Below are 16328 nucleotides of genomic sequence, written 5' to 3'. Positions count from 1 at the left end.
AGCGAAAGCAAGCAATTAAATAGCTAGCGATTAAAGATAAATGATGTATGTCATTTATTGGAAAGCCACAGCACACTGGAGTTTTTTGAGCTATGATGTAAATGAGCTGACAGTTTGAGCAGACCGGGGGTGTGAGGCAGGTACCATGAGCCCCAGTGCACACTGTTATTTTCTTATTCTTGTGGGGCTTTTTTGTCTTTACTTGACTGCAGCTAGAGAATGGAAAGGGAGCAGAGAGAGGGAGGATGACATGCTACAAATGGCCGCAGGTTCAGAATCAGCCTTATTACATGAGAGCCTGCTCTGCAGGTGAGCTAGCGGGCCGCCCAGTGAACCTATTATGACGGGCTCTAGTGCACGCTAGTTATGAAGCTAGCAATCATCATTGCATATCTGTATTTGAAAATACCAAAGAAAGTAAAATGATTTAGGAAATTAGAATTTTTTTTATTTTTTATAGTTTATTTAGTTTTTATAGTTAATGTCGAATAATCATAGTGTTTTCTCATCGCTACTGACTATTTAACCCCCAACCCCCCAAAACAAAAACAAAAACGAAATTATAACCAGAATGTTATATATAGCAAATGGCACCAATATTAATTTAAGGTGAATTCTTCTTCACAGGCGTACATCCAAGGTGGTTAAATACATCCCTTGTAGTCTGATGAGTTCTGGTCAACATACTGTGGGAGGGCCTGCTCTCTCTGCAAGCTTGAGCATTCGGATCCAGTCCAGTGGTAGTTGCTACATTTAATAGCTTGCCCTTGCGCATTCAGGTGAAAGTCACAAGTTACCATGGTCACTCGTTAAACTGAAACACCCCTCACTCAGAAACGGTCGAGATCCTGTCCGAATTCTGTAGAACTTGAGCCCGCTGTTGGCGTATCAATTCTGACAACCGAACATGCAACAACCAGACATTTGGATTCAGCTAATAGTTTTAATTCACTGTTTAAAAGCTTGCTAACTCGCCGGGATGGCTGCGGCGGAATGCCAACATGCGCACGCATATTTATGATGACGTCAAATGTGAAAGGGTCTATTGGTCGATTTAATTGAAAAAAACATCAGCAGATAAATCAATAATCCTAAAATACCTAAATGTAAAAAGCTAATTTAAAAAACAAACATTTTAATAGCTTCAGGTTATAGTAAATAATAGGTCTATTGTTTCTATGTTGTTCTTTCTTGTCATTCATCCATTGAAGCGATTAACCAAATTAATCCCGGTGCCTTCTTTTACTCCCTCAGTCCAAGGTTTTACCCAGAGACGGGCGTCAACCGAGGCCACGGTGTGTGTGTGTGTGTGTGTGTGTGTGTTCATGCGTGCACGTGCGTGCACAAGTGTGAAGTGGTTGCGAGTGGAAGGCTTGCAAGTGTGAATGAGCGGTGAGTCACATTTCTGCGTGTGTGTGTGTGTGTGTGTGTGTGTGTGTGTGTGTGCCCCTCTGTTTGAGTAAGCGACTCGCATGTGACAAGTGACCGCGTGCTCGCCCCTGTTTGCTCTGTGCTCTGTGTACCTTTCTGCTTTTGTGTGTGCGCGCCTGGTATTGTGTGCTCATGCCTCCACATAAATGTGGTGTGTGTGTGTGTGTGTGTGTGTGTGTGTGTGTGTGTGTGTGTGTGTGTGTGTGTGTGTGTGCGTGCGTGTGTGTGTGTGTCCAGTTGGTGTGGCAGCTGTGTGATGGCAGCCTCTCCGCACGCTCCACTGCCTCCTCAGACGACCTCTGAGGTGTCCCCTCTTACCCGCACACACACACAGAAAACCCACTCTTTTCTTCTCCTCTCCTCCCTCCCTCCCTCCCCCCCTTTCGTTCCCGAGGCTCGTCACCCGGTCTGCCAGCCCAATCACGGCCGCCCTGCTCTGAAATAAGGACAGGGAGAACAGCCCAGCAGTAGCAGCCGCCTTTAGTTAGTCATCTAACACCCTAGAGAGGAGCACGGTGTCTTCAGCACCCCCGTCTCCCAGATACACAGTGCTTTAAAAAAAGAAAAAATTGCAAAGATAACACTGCTTATGAAATATATATGGATCCTGTTCTAGTTTGTACTGATGTAATATGCAGCATTATGTAAATTATTCAAAACTCCGCTCCAATATTGGGGACAGAAAGCTGTGTTTAATGGAAAAAATCCCGACACATTTTCACTTCTTCTCAGCTCGTCTTTGTCACTTCCTTTGCCTTTACATTATTCAGAAATGTAATCCCTGTCGTACAGGGGCCGCTGTTGTGATTTTTAGGCAAAGTCTTTTTTATGAATGCATGTTTTAAAAGGTCCTATTTCACTTATGCCACAGCGCGTCAAAAGCTGTTTGGCAGCATGGAGAAGTTGACATTTTTACAAGGAATATGCAGGCTGTCACAAATTTGAAAAAATCACAAAATATTGATTTAAATATGCATCAGATTCCTTTTACAGCGGATCGATGTGATTGAAGTGATGAAACCTCAGAGCTTCCAGTTGGGACAAATAATTGCATCTCGACAATACAAATTAGAGATGTGCACTCAGGTTTGTCTGCCTCGGCCACTGCTGTAATGTTTGATTGAAAGAATACAAGTGACAATTGCCCTCCATCTAGACAGCAAGCGTATCAAACACACTCTCATTGCATTCTATGCAGCTGTCCGTGCAGCTAAACTGCAGTTCACTGTGTAACGCCATATGTTGACTGTTTAAAGCTTCATCTGAATAGAAATGGTCAGTCCTGCTGTGTGTTAAGTTCCGTTTGCTGTTAGCTCTGTTAGCTGTATTGGCCCTGTCAGCTGTTAGCTCTGTTAGCCAAGCACACTGCACCCCGCCGGCTGCTAACAGCTAACTAGCTATCCTCCTACCGACATGAGAAGATGTGCTCTGTCTTAGTCAGTGCTCGGTTCAGTGTGACATTTTCTAATTGATAGTTATACACACGTACACATACATACATGCATGATATCTTACTTTTGAGTGCCCCCCAAAATGTTGCTATTGAGTCTTTCAGGGTGTCAATCAAGAGGTCTTGGACACCCCAGACCCCCCGTATTTTGCACACTGCTTGCTACCGGCTCAAAAGGAGTATGTTGATTCAGCCAGCGGTCAATGAATAATATATAAAACAGTCAATAGAATATGTTTTCAGAAAGTGTAAATCATTTCAACTGTAACAGGTCCTTTGAGCATACAGTCATAAATGAGCACAACACATATTAGGCTGGTGGGCCCTGTAGTACACAATATAAGTAGTGGACAGACAGAACAGAGATGCACCATGCACACACACTCACACACAAACAAATACATAATGTCCTGGTGGAGAAAATAAAGAATTATACATTATACATTGCTGTATTTTTCAATGTTCAAGACCATAACTTGAACTTTCAGGTTCAAATAATTTTTTCAAATGATCAAAACTTTTGACCTGGATTTAGCTCCATACAAATAGTCTTATGACTCTGGGCCTACGCTGGTCTTCCCCATGTCTAATGGCAAAAAACAGTCTACTCGCCATAAATGACACGGCTGGTATTAGAATGCCTCTTCCTTAATGCAGGGTCTTCCCTTCTGAGCTCTTGTCCTTGTCTTTTCTGATTTTTTTTTTTTTTAATCATGAATGCAATCACCTGAAGTAAAAAGCTAACGTTAGGCTGTAAACGTACCACACACGTTGCATGAGCGTGAGAATACACGAGGCTGTAAAGGCGGAAGAGTGACCTTGATGACATTTAGTAGTCTCATTAAGCCCTTTTTTAAGACGCGTAATAAGCTTCAAAATTTGACTTTGAGACGAGGGAAGCTCTTTTCCTGGTTCTGCAGCACTCTATTCCCTTTGATACCGCTGCAGACCCCCTGTCATTCAGAAATAATCTTCAAATATGGAGTGGAGCCATTGACAACAAAAAGGTTTTGTCTGCCTACAAGAAAGATTGTTGAGGAACCATGCCGGTCTGATGCAATGATCGTAGCCTGCAAGACACAGAGTGTCAGTTATAGTTTATACCATAAAATGCAAGCATGGGAACACCAATGCACGTGTGCACAAGTAACAATTCTGTCAAAATGTCTTTGTAGAAAAATTATGAAAAAAACAGAGTTGTGTTAGTTTTAGGGAAACCAACTGTGTGTCATTTTTGGCACACTGGGGCGCTTTGAGCCTTTGAATAATATTAGGCTAGCTAACAGGCATGGAGTTCTAGCCACTGGGCATACAGCTGTGTGTGTGTGTGTGTGTGTGTGTGTGTGTGTGTGTGTGTGTGTGTGTGTGTGTGTGTGAGAGAGAGAGAGAGAGAGAGAGAGAGAGAGAGAGAGAGAGAGAGAGAGAGAGAGAGAGAGAGAGAGACATGCCTGTCATTGGACATGTCCTTCCACCGCATCTCTCCCTGAATTCCCTCTTGGATCGACGGTTCCAACAGGGAAGGGGCAACACACACACACATACACACCCACACAGAGAGCTGTGTAATAGCTGTCACGCTTGCGGCCATACCATGCACTGCAGGGCGCATACTGAAAAGCAGTGCAGTGCTGCAGTGAAGCATGGCCGCTCTACACGTCCCCTTGTGGTGTGTATTGGTGCATATATGAGCAAGAGGAAAGAGAGGGGGGGTCACAATGAGCCCACATGAAAAAAAGAGAGGGAGAAAGAACGTAAAAGAAGGTGGAATGATTGATAGTGGCGCTGTTGGCTCCTTCACTGTCCAGGTTGAAAGCCAGCTGTCTGCTGGTACAGACGAGTACTAGACAGCATCAAAACCCGTCATCTGGGCAGACGACAGAGGCTCCTGATCACACTGCACGCCTGCTGACCCAAAAAAACCCAGCCCTTTACACTCCACCGGCTCAACAGATGTGGCGGTGCTTCGGCGTGCCATAATGATAGGTTTCCCAAGGTAAACCATTATTCAAAAAGCCCTTTCCATCATATTTTATTCACGTATTCAAATACGGCCCCATTATGCAAAAAGTGTTGCCCATTAGGAGTATCGTATATCACATTCCAACGCCGAGCCATTATGCAAAAGATGTCAGCTGTTTGTTTGAAAATTGCGGGGTTCCATATGCCGCTGTTGGGTGACCTTTTGAACCCGGCGACTGTCAGATCGATCCTCTGTGACCTTTTCATGTGCTCCCCAGTAGACACGAGCCAGACATGATACTGTGACTCTCACAATGGCGCATTCATGACCTTATGCAAACCTTGAAATTAAAGAATAAAAATGAGCAAAAAAATACCTTTTTAGGTTCGTGATGCCGGCCCACCACCCCTCTTACTTGCTGTTGCTGCACCTGCCAAGCTCTCCATTCTCGCCCGCCTCATGCACTTTACAATGATGCTTTAATGGTGTCTGGTTTACCACTTGAAATTGTTATTGAAATGTTGGGTACTTGATTTCAGATGGAGGTAGACATAAGTAGGCTTCTCATTCCATCAGTCTTCTATACCTTTTATTGTGCTAAAAAAACACCTTTATCCATATAGGATGCAATATTTTTTCCTACTATGGCAAATGCAAAGTCTGCCCTACTCTGATTGGCTTACCCTGATATTCTAACCCTTACCCTAAGAGACCCAACCAATGAAGGCAAAGAGTACTCGACAACAAACAACAGAAAAAGGTCACTTGGCTGGACTTCAACCTGTCGTAGTTATATGCACTCCAGACATCAGCATACACGCAATTATGACAAGGGAGTGTTTGGATCTCTTAGGGGTGGTTACGTGAAGTCATGTGACCGTGGTGTAATTTTACTTCTGGTAATTGCAATTGTGGTGTTTATTAGCATATGAATCATAAATGTTTGTTTGCAACATAGTTTATTTTCTGCAATAATTCAAAATTGAATGGAGAAAGCCCATTGGCTTTTTGTTGGGGGGGAACCAATGCAATGCTGACTTTCGGGTTGGCCTACATAAATACGTCATCCCTGCAGCTCTCTATTGACAAGTACTGAATTAATTTGTTAATTCCAACAAAATAAAGCGTAGGGGATGTAACGATATTTTTTGAAAGTTAATACCTAGTTGTTATATTAGTTTTTCATCGGCTTTTGTGAGCATTACATTCTAACCATCAAGACCCATTTAAAATCATTTAGGCTGCTCTATGTAATGATCCCTTACTTTTGCTCATGGGGAGACACCTCTCTACTCTTACCTCCCCCATTCTCTCCCTCTTACCTTCCTCTCTTCCTCCCATCTTTCTTTCTCTGCCAGCTCCATCTCAAAGCCAGGCTTTAATTTTGATCAGCGATGAAATGATTGCTCTCCTCTTTCGATTTTTCTTTTCTCCCCCTCCCTCCCCACAGCAGTTGTCATAGAAACAGAAGTGTGTGTGTGTGTGTGTGTGTGTGTGTGTGTGTGTGTGTGTGTGTGTGTGTGTGTGTGTGTGTGTGTGTGTGCGCGCTCGCGTGCATGCAAGTTTGTGCGTGACTGTGAACGTCTGTGTTCCAGTCGATCCCCTCAGCAGAGAGATTTATCACCCGGGCTAAGCCAGGAGGGTGTGTGTGTGTGTGTGTGTGTGTGTGTGTGTGTGTGTGTGTGTGTGTGAGAGATGGTCAAATGTGTGCTCATCTGTCTACCTTTGTAGCTTCCCTCTTACACACCTAAATCTCCCTCTGTATTTACACACATAAAAGTATTTTAGGCAGTGTGTTTTCCCAGTTTTATGTTTTTATCTGTGTGTGCCTAACAGTGTGTGTAATAGGTCCCCTGTCCCCTCATCAACCCCCCCCATCACACACGCTCACACACTCTCAGCCTAGCCGGCTGGATGACTTGAGATTGAGTGTGTTTGGTGGCTTAGGCCGGCCACAACTCTAATCCTCTGCACTCGTACAAACACAAACACACACTCGCACACATCCGAAAAAGTCCCAGGTCTCTCCGCTATTAGCCGGGCCAAGGGGGGGTGTTATGCGTGTGTGTGTGTGTGTGTGTGTGTGTGTGTGCATGGAAGGGGATTGCTCTGAGACACCAGAGAGGGAACGAGCGAAACTAACCCAATTTCCTGCTCCATTTCCTTTTTCACGCGGCGGCCGCGTCCCATTCCACGGCGGGCCGGGTTGAACACCAGCCACCCTGCAGCCCGGGGTCACGCCTTTTACCTCGGAGTCACACACAGGAGAGGGAGGGAGCACTGTAAATAAATCATGCGCTCTGGCTCAAAATTACTCATTAAATTTCTATTTTGAGTGACCTGTCTTCCTTAAAATCAGGTTCCATAAATGTAATGAATAAATAAGTATTCCAGAAAGCAAGTGTTAATGCTTAGGAAGATGAAACTGAATATAAATTGTCAGCTTAATATAAGTTGGGAAATATGGATACAATTTTTTATATTGCTATCAATTGAGAAATTGAGTGGTCCTCATGAATGACACGACCCGTAAATCATCTTTGGCCCAACACAGACACCGGCTTGAATGAATAACGTCACTAACATTGTTTTTCTACCGCTGATATAATACCGGCAAAGAAGATCATCGGTGGCATCTGAAAATGAACTTGCTAGCATTACCTGAATGTTTTGCATGTCGCTAATTTAAATAGTAGCAGTGAGGAGAGATAAAAAGAGAAAAGCGTCTATGGGATGATCTGGAACTAGTGCGCATGTTCAGTGGGCCACATAGCAAGAGAGGCATTCTCATTAGACTGCATAGGCACCATCTTGGAGTCCAATATCCAGTTGTTATTATACATCCATGATTTTAGTTGCCATGTTCTTTGTTTACGTTCATAGTGATCATTTTGGGGGCGTTGCTATGGAGGCAGGCCTGAAGAGACTGACTGAATTTGCAACTTTCTTGCTAAATTTAGCCACTTTTTAGAGCTAGTGCTACTAGCTACCTTCATTGGAAAAGAGTTGGCTGGATTTTTTTTGGTTGGATCATTTTTTTAAATCTATCTTACTTTTGGATGTTTCTCAACATTACCAACCCTACCTTTAATGTAGCTAAGATGAACTTGCATTTGGAAACCCTGCCTGGGGTAGTTCCAGGAAAAGAAACACACACACTCCCCGGGCACTTCTCAGCAGCCCACTGCTCCCAATAAGCTAGGGATGGGTTAAATGCAGAAGTCAAATTGTGTGTATGTCTATATGTATATGACAATAAAATACTAACTTTAACACGTGAACTCTCTGAAAAATAAACCTTGATAGAAAACGGTCAGACATCAATCGAACAATGACTTTGGAAAGCTTATATTGAAATCACAGAGCTTATCAAATCCTGATCCTGTTCCCTCAGACAACAACACCCCTCATGCTGATGAGAATGCACTGAATATATTGGTAAATAGTATGGAAATGGGAAACAGCTCATAATGGGAAATGTGGACATATCCAGACATGTTGAACAAAAGCCTTATGACCAGGAATCACAGTGCTTTAACGTGGTAATAAGTGCAAACCTGATGCAGATTTATGCACACTCATTTGTGCCGGATTAGTCATTTAGAACATGGACGCTCAATCTATGCTCCACCAAAAAAAAGGTGTTTTCAGTGGAAGCTAGTGGAAGTTATTTGACGTTGTCAAGCTCCATATGCCGACACAAACGGCACGGTCCAGTGGCAGTGACGGCACACACACACACACACACACACACACACACAATCCCTGAGTTGTCTTGACCTAATTGAAGCCCAGCGGTCTGCCTGAGGTCATTCTCTTATACCTCCTTTATTTTAATGAGATTTTTAATTAGCATGTTAATTGCCTAACGTGATCAGCGGGGGTGACTAGCTAGCTGGCTAGCTGCTGTTGGCATCCAGCTGGGCCATAACACTGAGGCTTTCCACTCTGCTGAGCAGCACCATGCCAGGCCGAGCTTTGCTAGGCTAGCCTGGAGAGGAAACGGTGGTGGGGAAGAACAAGTGCTGATTTTCTGCAGTCTTGTGTTGCATTTATGGCGGAGGCAAAGCTCTAGATCTAATTAATTGCCAGTTTATTCAAATGAATTTCAATTCTCTGACACCCAGTTGATTTGCTGCATCCTTCTTATATTTAGGAAACAGTAACAGGAGGCTTCAAGGACAGCTTACTTATATTAGCTACAGAACCATTAATATAGGCCTGTACTGTTTGTAGCATTATTACGTGCATATAGAAGGACTCCTTCTGCTGCTTTACAATCCTGAAGATATTTTGTCATACTGTATAAGACAAATCCAGGTTGAGGGCGGTAAAGTCAAGCCACCATTACTGTGAAGAATATTATTTCTAAACAGCTTTTAAGAAACTGAAATCACCAACTGATGCCGTTAATCAACAACAATAAACTTCAGCTATGAAAAAAAGGTAAAATTCACAAGGCTCTACGACATGGAATCATTTTTATTTTTTTTAAATCAAATTATGTTTGGTGTCTGATCAATACAAGAAATCAGTGAAAATCCGTTAAGTTCAACTTCAAAAATTGCCGGCGGTGCTAGAGCACAAATCAACTGGCATATTGGTCGATACAAACAGTTATTTATTTACTTATCCAACATTAAATCCACTCTCCTTTTAGCTCTGTTCTGGTCTGTGACCTTTACTTAAGAAGTTATAAATAGAACTTGTTGAAATGACCCGCACCATAGCTGAATTTGGCTCTTGAAACCATGCCAATGACATAAAGAATTGGTTGGAAGGTCGGAGCAAGAAGCAAATAAAAGAGGAAGTGTATATTTAAGGAGCGAATATAAGGAGAGCCGAGGAAAATGTATGGAACATGAAAGGTGGAGGAGGTGGCCAGATAGATGGAAAGTGAGCGTCTCTTTTCCTCTGCCATGTCATTCTGTTAACTTCACTCTAGCAGGAACTCAAGGCTGCGCGGTTATGAGGCTAGCGTTTATAATTTACCACCGCCGGTGTCGGCTTCTTTATTGAGCCTGGCCTTCACTGACAGACACAGTGGAGGTTTTGATTTAGCCTGGGAATGTTCTGGCGTGTGTGGATCCTGTGAATCATCCTCTCTCTCTCTTTCTCTCTTATCTCCTTTTGTTGTTCTGTCATATCCTCTTCTCTCTCTCTGTCTCCCTTTCTTCCATACCTCTCTCTTATCATTTCTCTCCCCGGCTGCTTCCTTTCCTTCCATCCTAATTCTTTCATCTGTCTTCCCCTCCATGCCTCCTGTCATCGCCGTTCTTTCTAATCACCTCTCTCTTCTCCTCCCTCCCTCCCTCCCTCCTCTCTCTCCCTCTCCAGTCAGATCTACTGTATAGAGAATGCCCATGGCCAGCTGGTGCGTGACCTGGACTTCAACCCAAACCGCCAGTACTACCTGTCCAGCTGCGGAGACGACTGCAAGGTCAAGTTCTGGGACGTCCGCAACGTCCAGGAGCCCGTCAAGACCCTGGAGGAGCACTCGCACTGGTGGGTGGATCGGTGGGGGGTTTCCAGAGAGGTTCAGTTTCGGGGGTGGGTAGTGGAGTGGGTACTGTCCTTGAACCAGAGCGCCCGAGTTCAAGTTCCACTGCCGGCACGTATCCGTCCTTCTCAAGTGTCACACTAACCTGCTGTCATCCTCCCATGTTTGGGTGGAAATGAATGGAATATGACATTGTTGAATTAGAGGCAGTTAGTCTTTGGAAGGCCAATAATCAATTGAAATTGAATATGAGCTTTGTTAATTTAAGGCATTTTTCTTTAGGATACAATGCAGAGCAGAGGAGAGATGATTGAAAATGTAGAAACTACACTGAGGGTTATTATGGACCTCATCGTGCCATTCCTGAACATGCATGTTTGCACTTTGGTCTTACGTCAATCATAAATGTAATTCCTTAGGAAAGCTTAGAAATGTAATATTTACTATTATCAGAAAGGTTTTGCAGGAAATTAAACATATCTTTTTTTGGAGCACTGCTCCTTTAATGCACCCAAAAATGAACGCTGTATCTGACTTGTATCTCTCCACAGTGGGGTTCGCTCCATTTGCTGTGCAACAAACCTTTCAGCAATTTTCAATGACACTTGTCAATATGGTGAATATTATGGAAAGCCCATGCAGAGGAATTGGGAATCAGCTGGTAAAATAATTCACCCTGGATGGCCATTATAATGAATTTTATGCTGATGTACCTCATAGTCCGAGTCGACTGCCAGATTAAAAAAATCTGGCAGAAATCCATTCGTCTCCATTTTTGGGGGGGAGAGAGAGGAGACAAATGAAACTTGAACTATGTGCATGGCTACCTACCCCTAGGGGTAACAGATGAAAATATAATTTGGGTGTACCGAGTTGGCCATGATTAGTAAAAGTCTTAATTTGATGATGGAAGTGGAGGTGACAGATTTTAGGGATTGTTTTTTTAATGTGAATCAACATTTTTCTAAAAGTTGTTTCTTTAAAGAGACACCCCTTGTTTTAATTTTCAAATTCCCCACCACTCACAGAACTTGTGTTGGGGACATAACATTTTATCTTCGATTGTATATTACATGATCAGAATTCACGAGGAATAGATGAAAAAGCGTTTATCATTACCTCAAATTTGACTTGAATGTGGGGGGGGGGGGTATTTCCTGTGTCTAATATAATTATACTGTACCTGTGTAATGGGTTAAAAAGCCTTTTACACAGCATGGAGTGTAGTTCAGGCACATTCAGTAAAACCCAGTAACAATAATGATAAACATGGTGATAACTGCTTTGCTTCACTGTTGATTGGTTTCTGGTTTTATTAATGGCTTTATCTCCTAACTAATGAAATGCCCTAACTACTGCTGGTGCAATAAAAGGTAGTAATACACTAATTACTAATTAAATAGGCCGCTACTCATTTTGTCAGTGAGGGTTGAGTCAGTGTGGGTCGAAGGCAGCCCAGTCCTGCACTAGCTCAGCCTCTGTGAGGCTTCGGGCGGTGCTAAGAGCTGAACATAGTGTGCTGCAGAAGTGTGCGTGTGTGTGTGTGTGTGTGTGTGTGCATGGGAGACACTCTCTCTCTCTCCCTCCTGTGTGAGCTGAATAGATGATCAGTGTGTCTGCGAGCCAAACTGGGCTACTGCTGCAGCACACCAATAAATAAAGATAAAGGCACACACACACACACACACACACACACACACACACAAGCGTATGCACACTTGTATGCCTTTGTGTATGTGCGCACACACACACAAGTGCGGGCGTTATCTCCAAAAGAAAGATAGACTTGGTGAACATATCCATAACTGTAGATAGCTGCAGATGGGATCTCCTCAGATAGGAGATACGTGTGTGTGTGTGTGTGTGTGTGTGTGTGTGTGTGTGTGTGTGTGTGTGTGCCCCATCTAATCTGTGTTTTTTTGCAAGGACTCTCTTTTTATCTCTCTGTGTGGCTACATGCAGTTGAGTGTGTTCCAGCATTTCTATAATGCATATGTCTGCGTGTATTCGTCCTGTGTACACTTCTCTTTAGTGTGATGCATATACTGTATATATGTGTGTGTGTGTGTGTGTGTGTGTGTGTGTGTGTGTGTGTGTGTGTGTTGCAGGCGCTTATTTTTTTCCAGAGCACAGCCAGGATATGGCCTCAGGGCTGCTGGGGGTATTAGGGACTATTTTTTAGCAGGGAAGCGGATTAGGGGAGCACGGGGAACAGCGTGGCCGAGGCTGATTTCCTGTCAACAGCCTCCGTTATTCCTCAATCCCTCCCTGTGAGGGAAACTGGTACCGCACTCTGAGCTGTGCCCCGGGCTCACAGAGACACAGAGAGAGAGAGAGACAAATACAAAGATAGAGAGAGAGAGGATGAAAAAGAGCAAGAGAGGGAGACACTGTTGACAATCAGAGATATAGAAAGAGGGGGACACAGATGGAGAGAGGAAGGTGTGGAGGATTGAAAAAGTGGATCAGAGCAACAAATAAAACCCGGATGAGGGAGTTTATGATGATGATCATTAGCTCGTGAACTGAGCCGAAATATAGACTGAAAGGTACCAAATCCTCAATTGTTGGCATCCGAGTCTACACCCAGAGAGGCATAATTTGTGTGAATCCCACTGTGAGAATGCTGCATTTTCTGCATCGTTTGCGTGGGCACGAGTGTGTGAAAGAGAGATAGAGACAGACAGTTTCTCTACACGACTGTGTGTGTGTGTGTGTGTGTGTGTGTGTGTGTGTGTGTGTGTGTGTGTGTGTGTGTGTGTGTGTGTGTGTGTGTGTGTGTGTGTGTGTGTTTCAGCATGTGTGGTCTTTCCATACATGTGGTTTTACTCACTATAGTGATATCAGTTTTTGTTCAGAACAAAAGATCCACACACAGCTCTTAAATACACCCATGGATGAATGTACAGTACACCCCCCCCCCCCCAGCACTGTTTAAATGTCGACTGGTGCGTTTTTTTTTCGTCCCAGGGTGTGGAGCGTCCGCTACAACCACAGCCACGACCAGCTGGTGTTGACGGCCAGCAGTGACAGCCGCCTCATCCTCTCCAATATGGTGTCCATCTCCTCCGAGCCATTCGGGCACTTGGTGGACGACGAGGAGCTCAGCGAGGGGGAGGACAACCACCAGGAGGACAAGTAAGGGAGCAACTCGGGCTGGTTAGAGAAGGAAATGCTTCCACTCATCTAAAAGTCAACATTAATTGCGGTTCATTACAGCTCCGATTTTATGTATTTTTTCTACCAGTTATGGTTTTCCAGGCTGTAAATACGGAGTAATAATTAGTATTTTAGGGTTTTAACTGTCCCCAGTATCACTTGACTGTTATGAGAGTGAACCTCGAGGAGGTCACAGGTAAGTGTCTCAGCTTTTTTTTAGTGCTCAGGAGAGTTCGTAATCACCAATAATGAATACACAAGAGGAAAATTGAGCGGTACATTATCAGCTCCTCTGTCAATTATTGATGTTTATAACGATGTAATAACCATCCTTCATTGCCCCACTTCTCAAACATTAACAGGGTTGTTATTTCATTTGGGAGCATGCAGTAACTCCCATTCATTTTATGAGATGACACTTCTTCCCTACACTGCTTTTACCTGGTGATCCATTAATGACCCGAAACATCTTTAAAGTATTTGGACAGTAGAACCCCTTCTTTAGTTTGAATCTGTACCACAATGCACATGTGGATTCTTTAAAGTCAAAGGGATGGTTCTGGTGTTTTGTAGTGGGGTTGTATGAGGTACTTCTCCATGCTCAAAGCCACCAGACTCTAATCCTTTGACAAAAACAGTAACTTTACAATTAAGTCACACAATAACATAAAAGAACTAACAGATCAAGGCAGGTGTAGACCAGCAGTTCTGCAAGGTAACATTACTGTTTTGTCAATGGAGGCCGGTGGCTTTGAATAAGGTGTAGATAACGGCTTCAGTTTACCGAAGTTGAAGGTAAAGCGGTGAAAATATTCTAAATATAGCGTATACTTCTACTGATATGGATTTTTTTTTTTACGTGACTGCGTCTCCAAATTGGGGCGTGCCGACCGCCCTGTACTGTTGGTAATATGCTGACTATGGATACTTCAAAGTACCTCAAACAACCGGCGCAGTCAGCTTTCGCCACATCAAATCTTATACGTTTTTTGTAAGTTAAAGCTCCCTTACATATTTCTGGATGGCCACAAGGAGCCAAATGAAACGCACCGTGTGATGTTAAAGCATATACAAAAATGCACCATATATTTTGAACCTCTCATCTGATATTAGTCCTCCCGCAGATTAAACTGCCTGCACCTTCCCTTTCACATACATTGACATGATAAAAGTGGAGAGTCAAAACATTCAAAATATGTTACTGTCAAAACACTTCTGGCGTTTAGACTTTGTAGGGATATCATCCGTAATGGCTTCCATTCAGTGCTTTTCAAATCTGCCACTGTCCTCCATCCATTATGGTCCAATTCCCCCTCTTATCCATGACTACCAGCTCTTACACTCAATGACTGACTCTCATCTACAATTATCACCTCTTCTTCCTAATCACCAGCACTCAGCTTTGGTTTGAACCCCTCCACTACACTTATTGACCCCTCTTGTATGTACAGTATGTGTCCACTCCACAGCACCTGGACACGTACAGGACTTCTCCAGCAGCGTGACTGTTTTCTGAATTCATACGGTTGCTTTTCAGATTCAACACATCGTGAAATTTGCATATTATTATTTTAAAGATAGCCAAGCAAAAGGAGTATGCTCATCACCAAGGTGACATAAACGCACAGATGGGTAAAAAGAACAAACAACATGTAATGTCATGGTATGGATTCTTCCAGAAGATATTCCCTCGTTTGGTGTTCTCATGATGGTTGTGGCGAAGCTTTAACACGTTGCTTCAAACATCTCCCATAGGTGTCGAACCGGGTTGAGATCTGGTGTTAACAGAGGCCAGACATACTAAACAGGAAGTGGCTGACTGATATCTGAGGGTCCGGTCTGAGTTTGCTGTATCAGATTACACTGCTGAATTGCCACGCCACATCTCAAGTCAATGTTCATATAACTGTTTGATATCAAAAGAAAGCAACTTCAGCACTACTTATATAAAGATACCTTCAGCTTTTTAGGGACACTTAGCTAAAGCTAATGCAGTTAAATGCAACAGTCCTGTATTAAATCCTACCTTGATTAAATTTTAAAGAGGCGTTAAGGACCAGTGTGTGGGATTTAGGGGAGTCTATTGGCAGAAATGGAATATTATATTGAATATATATGAATTTGTATAATCACCTGAAACTAAGAATCGTGTCTTCGTTAGCTTAGAATGAGCCGGTCCTCTTCATGGAGTCCTCCATGTTGCACCGCCATGTTTCTGCAGTAGCCCAGAACAAAAATAACCAAACATTGGCTCTAGAGAGACTTTTATGTTTTTCATCTTCTACACTTGAAAAGGGAGGTGCTTGCAGGGTTGTTCAGATGGTTGTCTGAATGTGTAACCTCACAGCTCGATGCCACGGAATCCTGCACACTGTTTCTTTAATTCAACTTCATGGTCATTTTTGGAGGTTTTAGTTTGGGGTGCTGTTGAATGACATTGTGTTGAACTGATATAATCATTGACTCATTGTAAATGGTCTGAACAAAATATTAATAACACCTCTCAGTATAATGCAATACACCACCTCTCTTTAAGGTGTAGTATCCAGCTACATGCTCCTAACAAATAGGGATTAGTATTTCATCTCTACCACTGAGTCCAGTCAATCTCAATTTACAGTCACCGGATATAAAAATAAAAAAAGACAACAAACAGCAGGGCAAGAATACGCAGCGTTTGACCAAACTGCTGTAACTCTTAGAGACGGTCAAACAAAACACTATTTTATAATCTTCACTTGTGTACAATTTGATATTTTGGGATTTAATTAAATCTCAAGTGGCAGAAACAAGAGCACTATTCATATTTTGGTTTTCCATCCTCCCTG

The 16328-nt window shown here is 43.1% G+C and overlaps 1 protein-coding gene across 1 annotated transcript in view; it reads left to right on the top strand.

Annotated features, from left to right (window-relative positions):
* eipr1 (EARP complex and GARP complex interacting protein 1) overlaps positions 1–16328 on the top strand; it is a 55141-nt gene that overhangs the window by 36184 nt on the left and 2629 nt on the right. The window contains exons 7-8 of the mRNA XM_068718027.1: positions 10179–10346; positions 13312–13479. Coding sequence (XP_068574128.1) covers positions 10179–10346; positions 13312–13479 — 336 coding nt within the window. The remainder of the gene's footprint in view (positions 1–10178; positions 10347–13311; positions 13480–16328) is intronic.

Source organism: Cebidichthys violaceus, unplaced genomic scaffold (genome assembly GCF_023349555.1).
Source record: "Cebidichthys violaceus isolate CVI_PGR_0920_01 unplaced genomic scaffold, fCebVio1.0.p SCAF_22, whole genome shotgun sequence".
In the NCBI taxonomy this organism is placed as follows: Eukaryota; Metazoa; Chordata; class Actinopteri; order Perciformes; family Stichaeidae; genus Cebidichthys; species Cebidichthys violaceus.
Note: the sequence above shows the minus strand (reverse complement) of the source record. Positions and strands in the feature narration are given on the sequence as shown.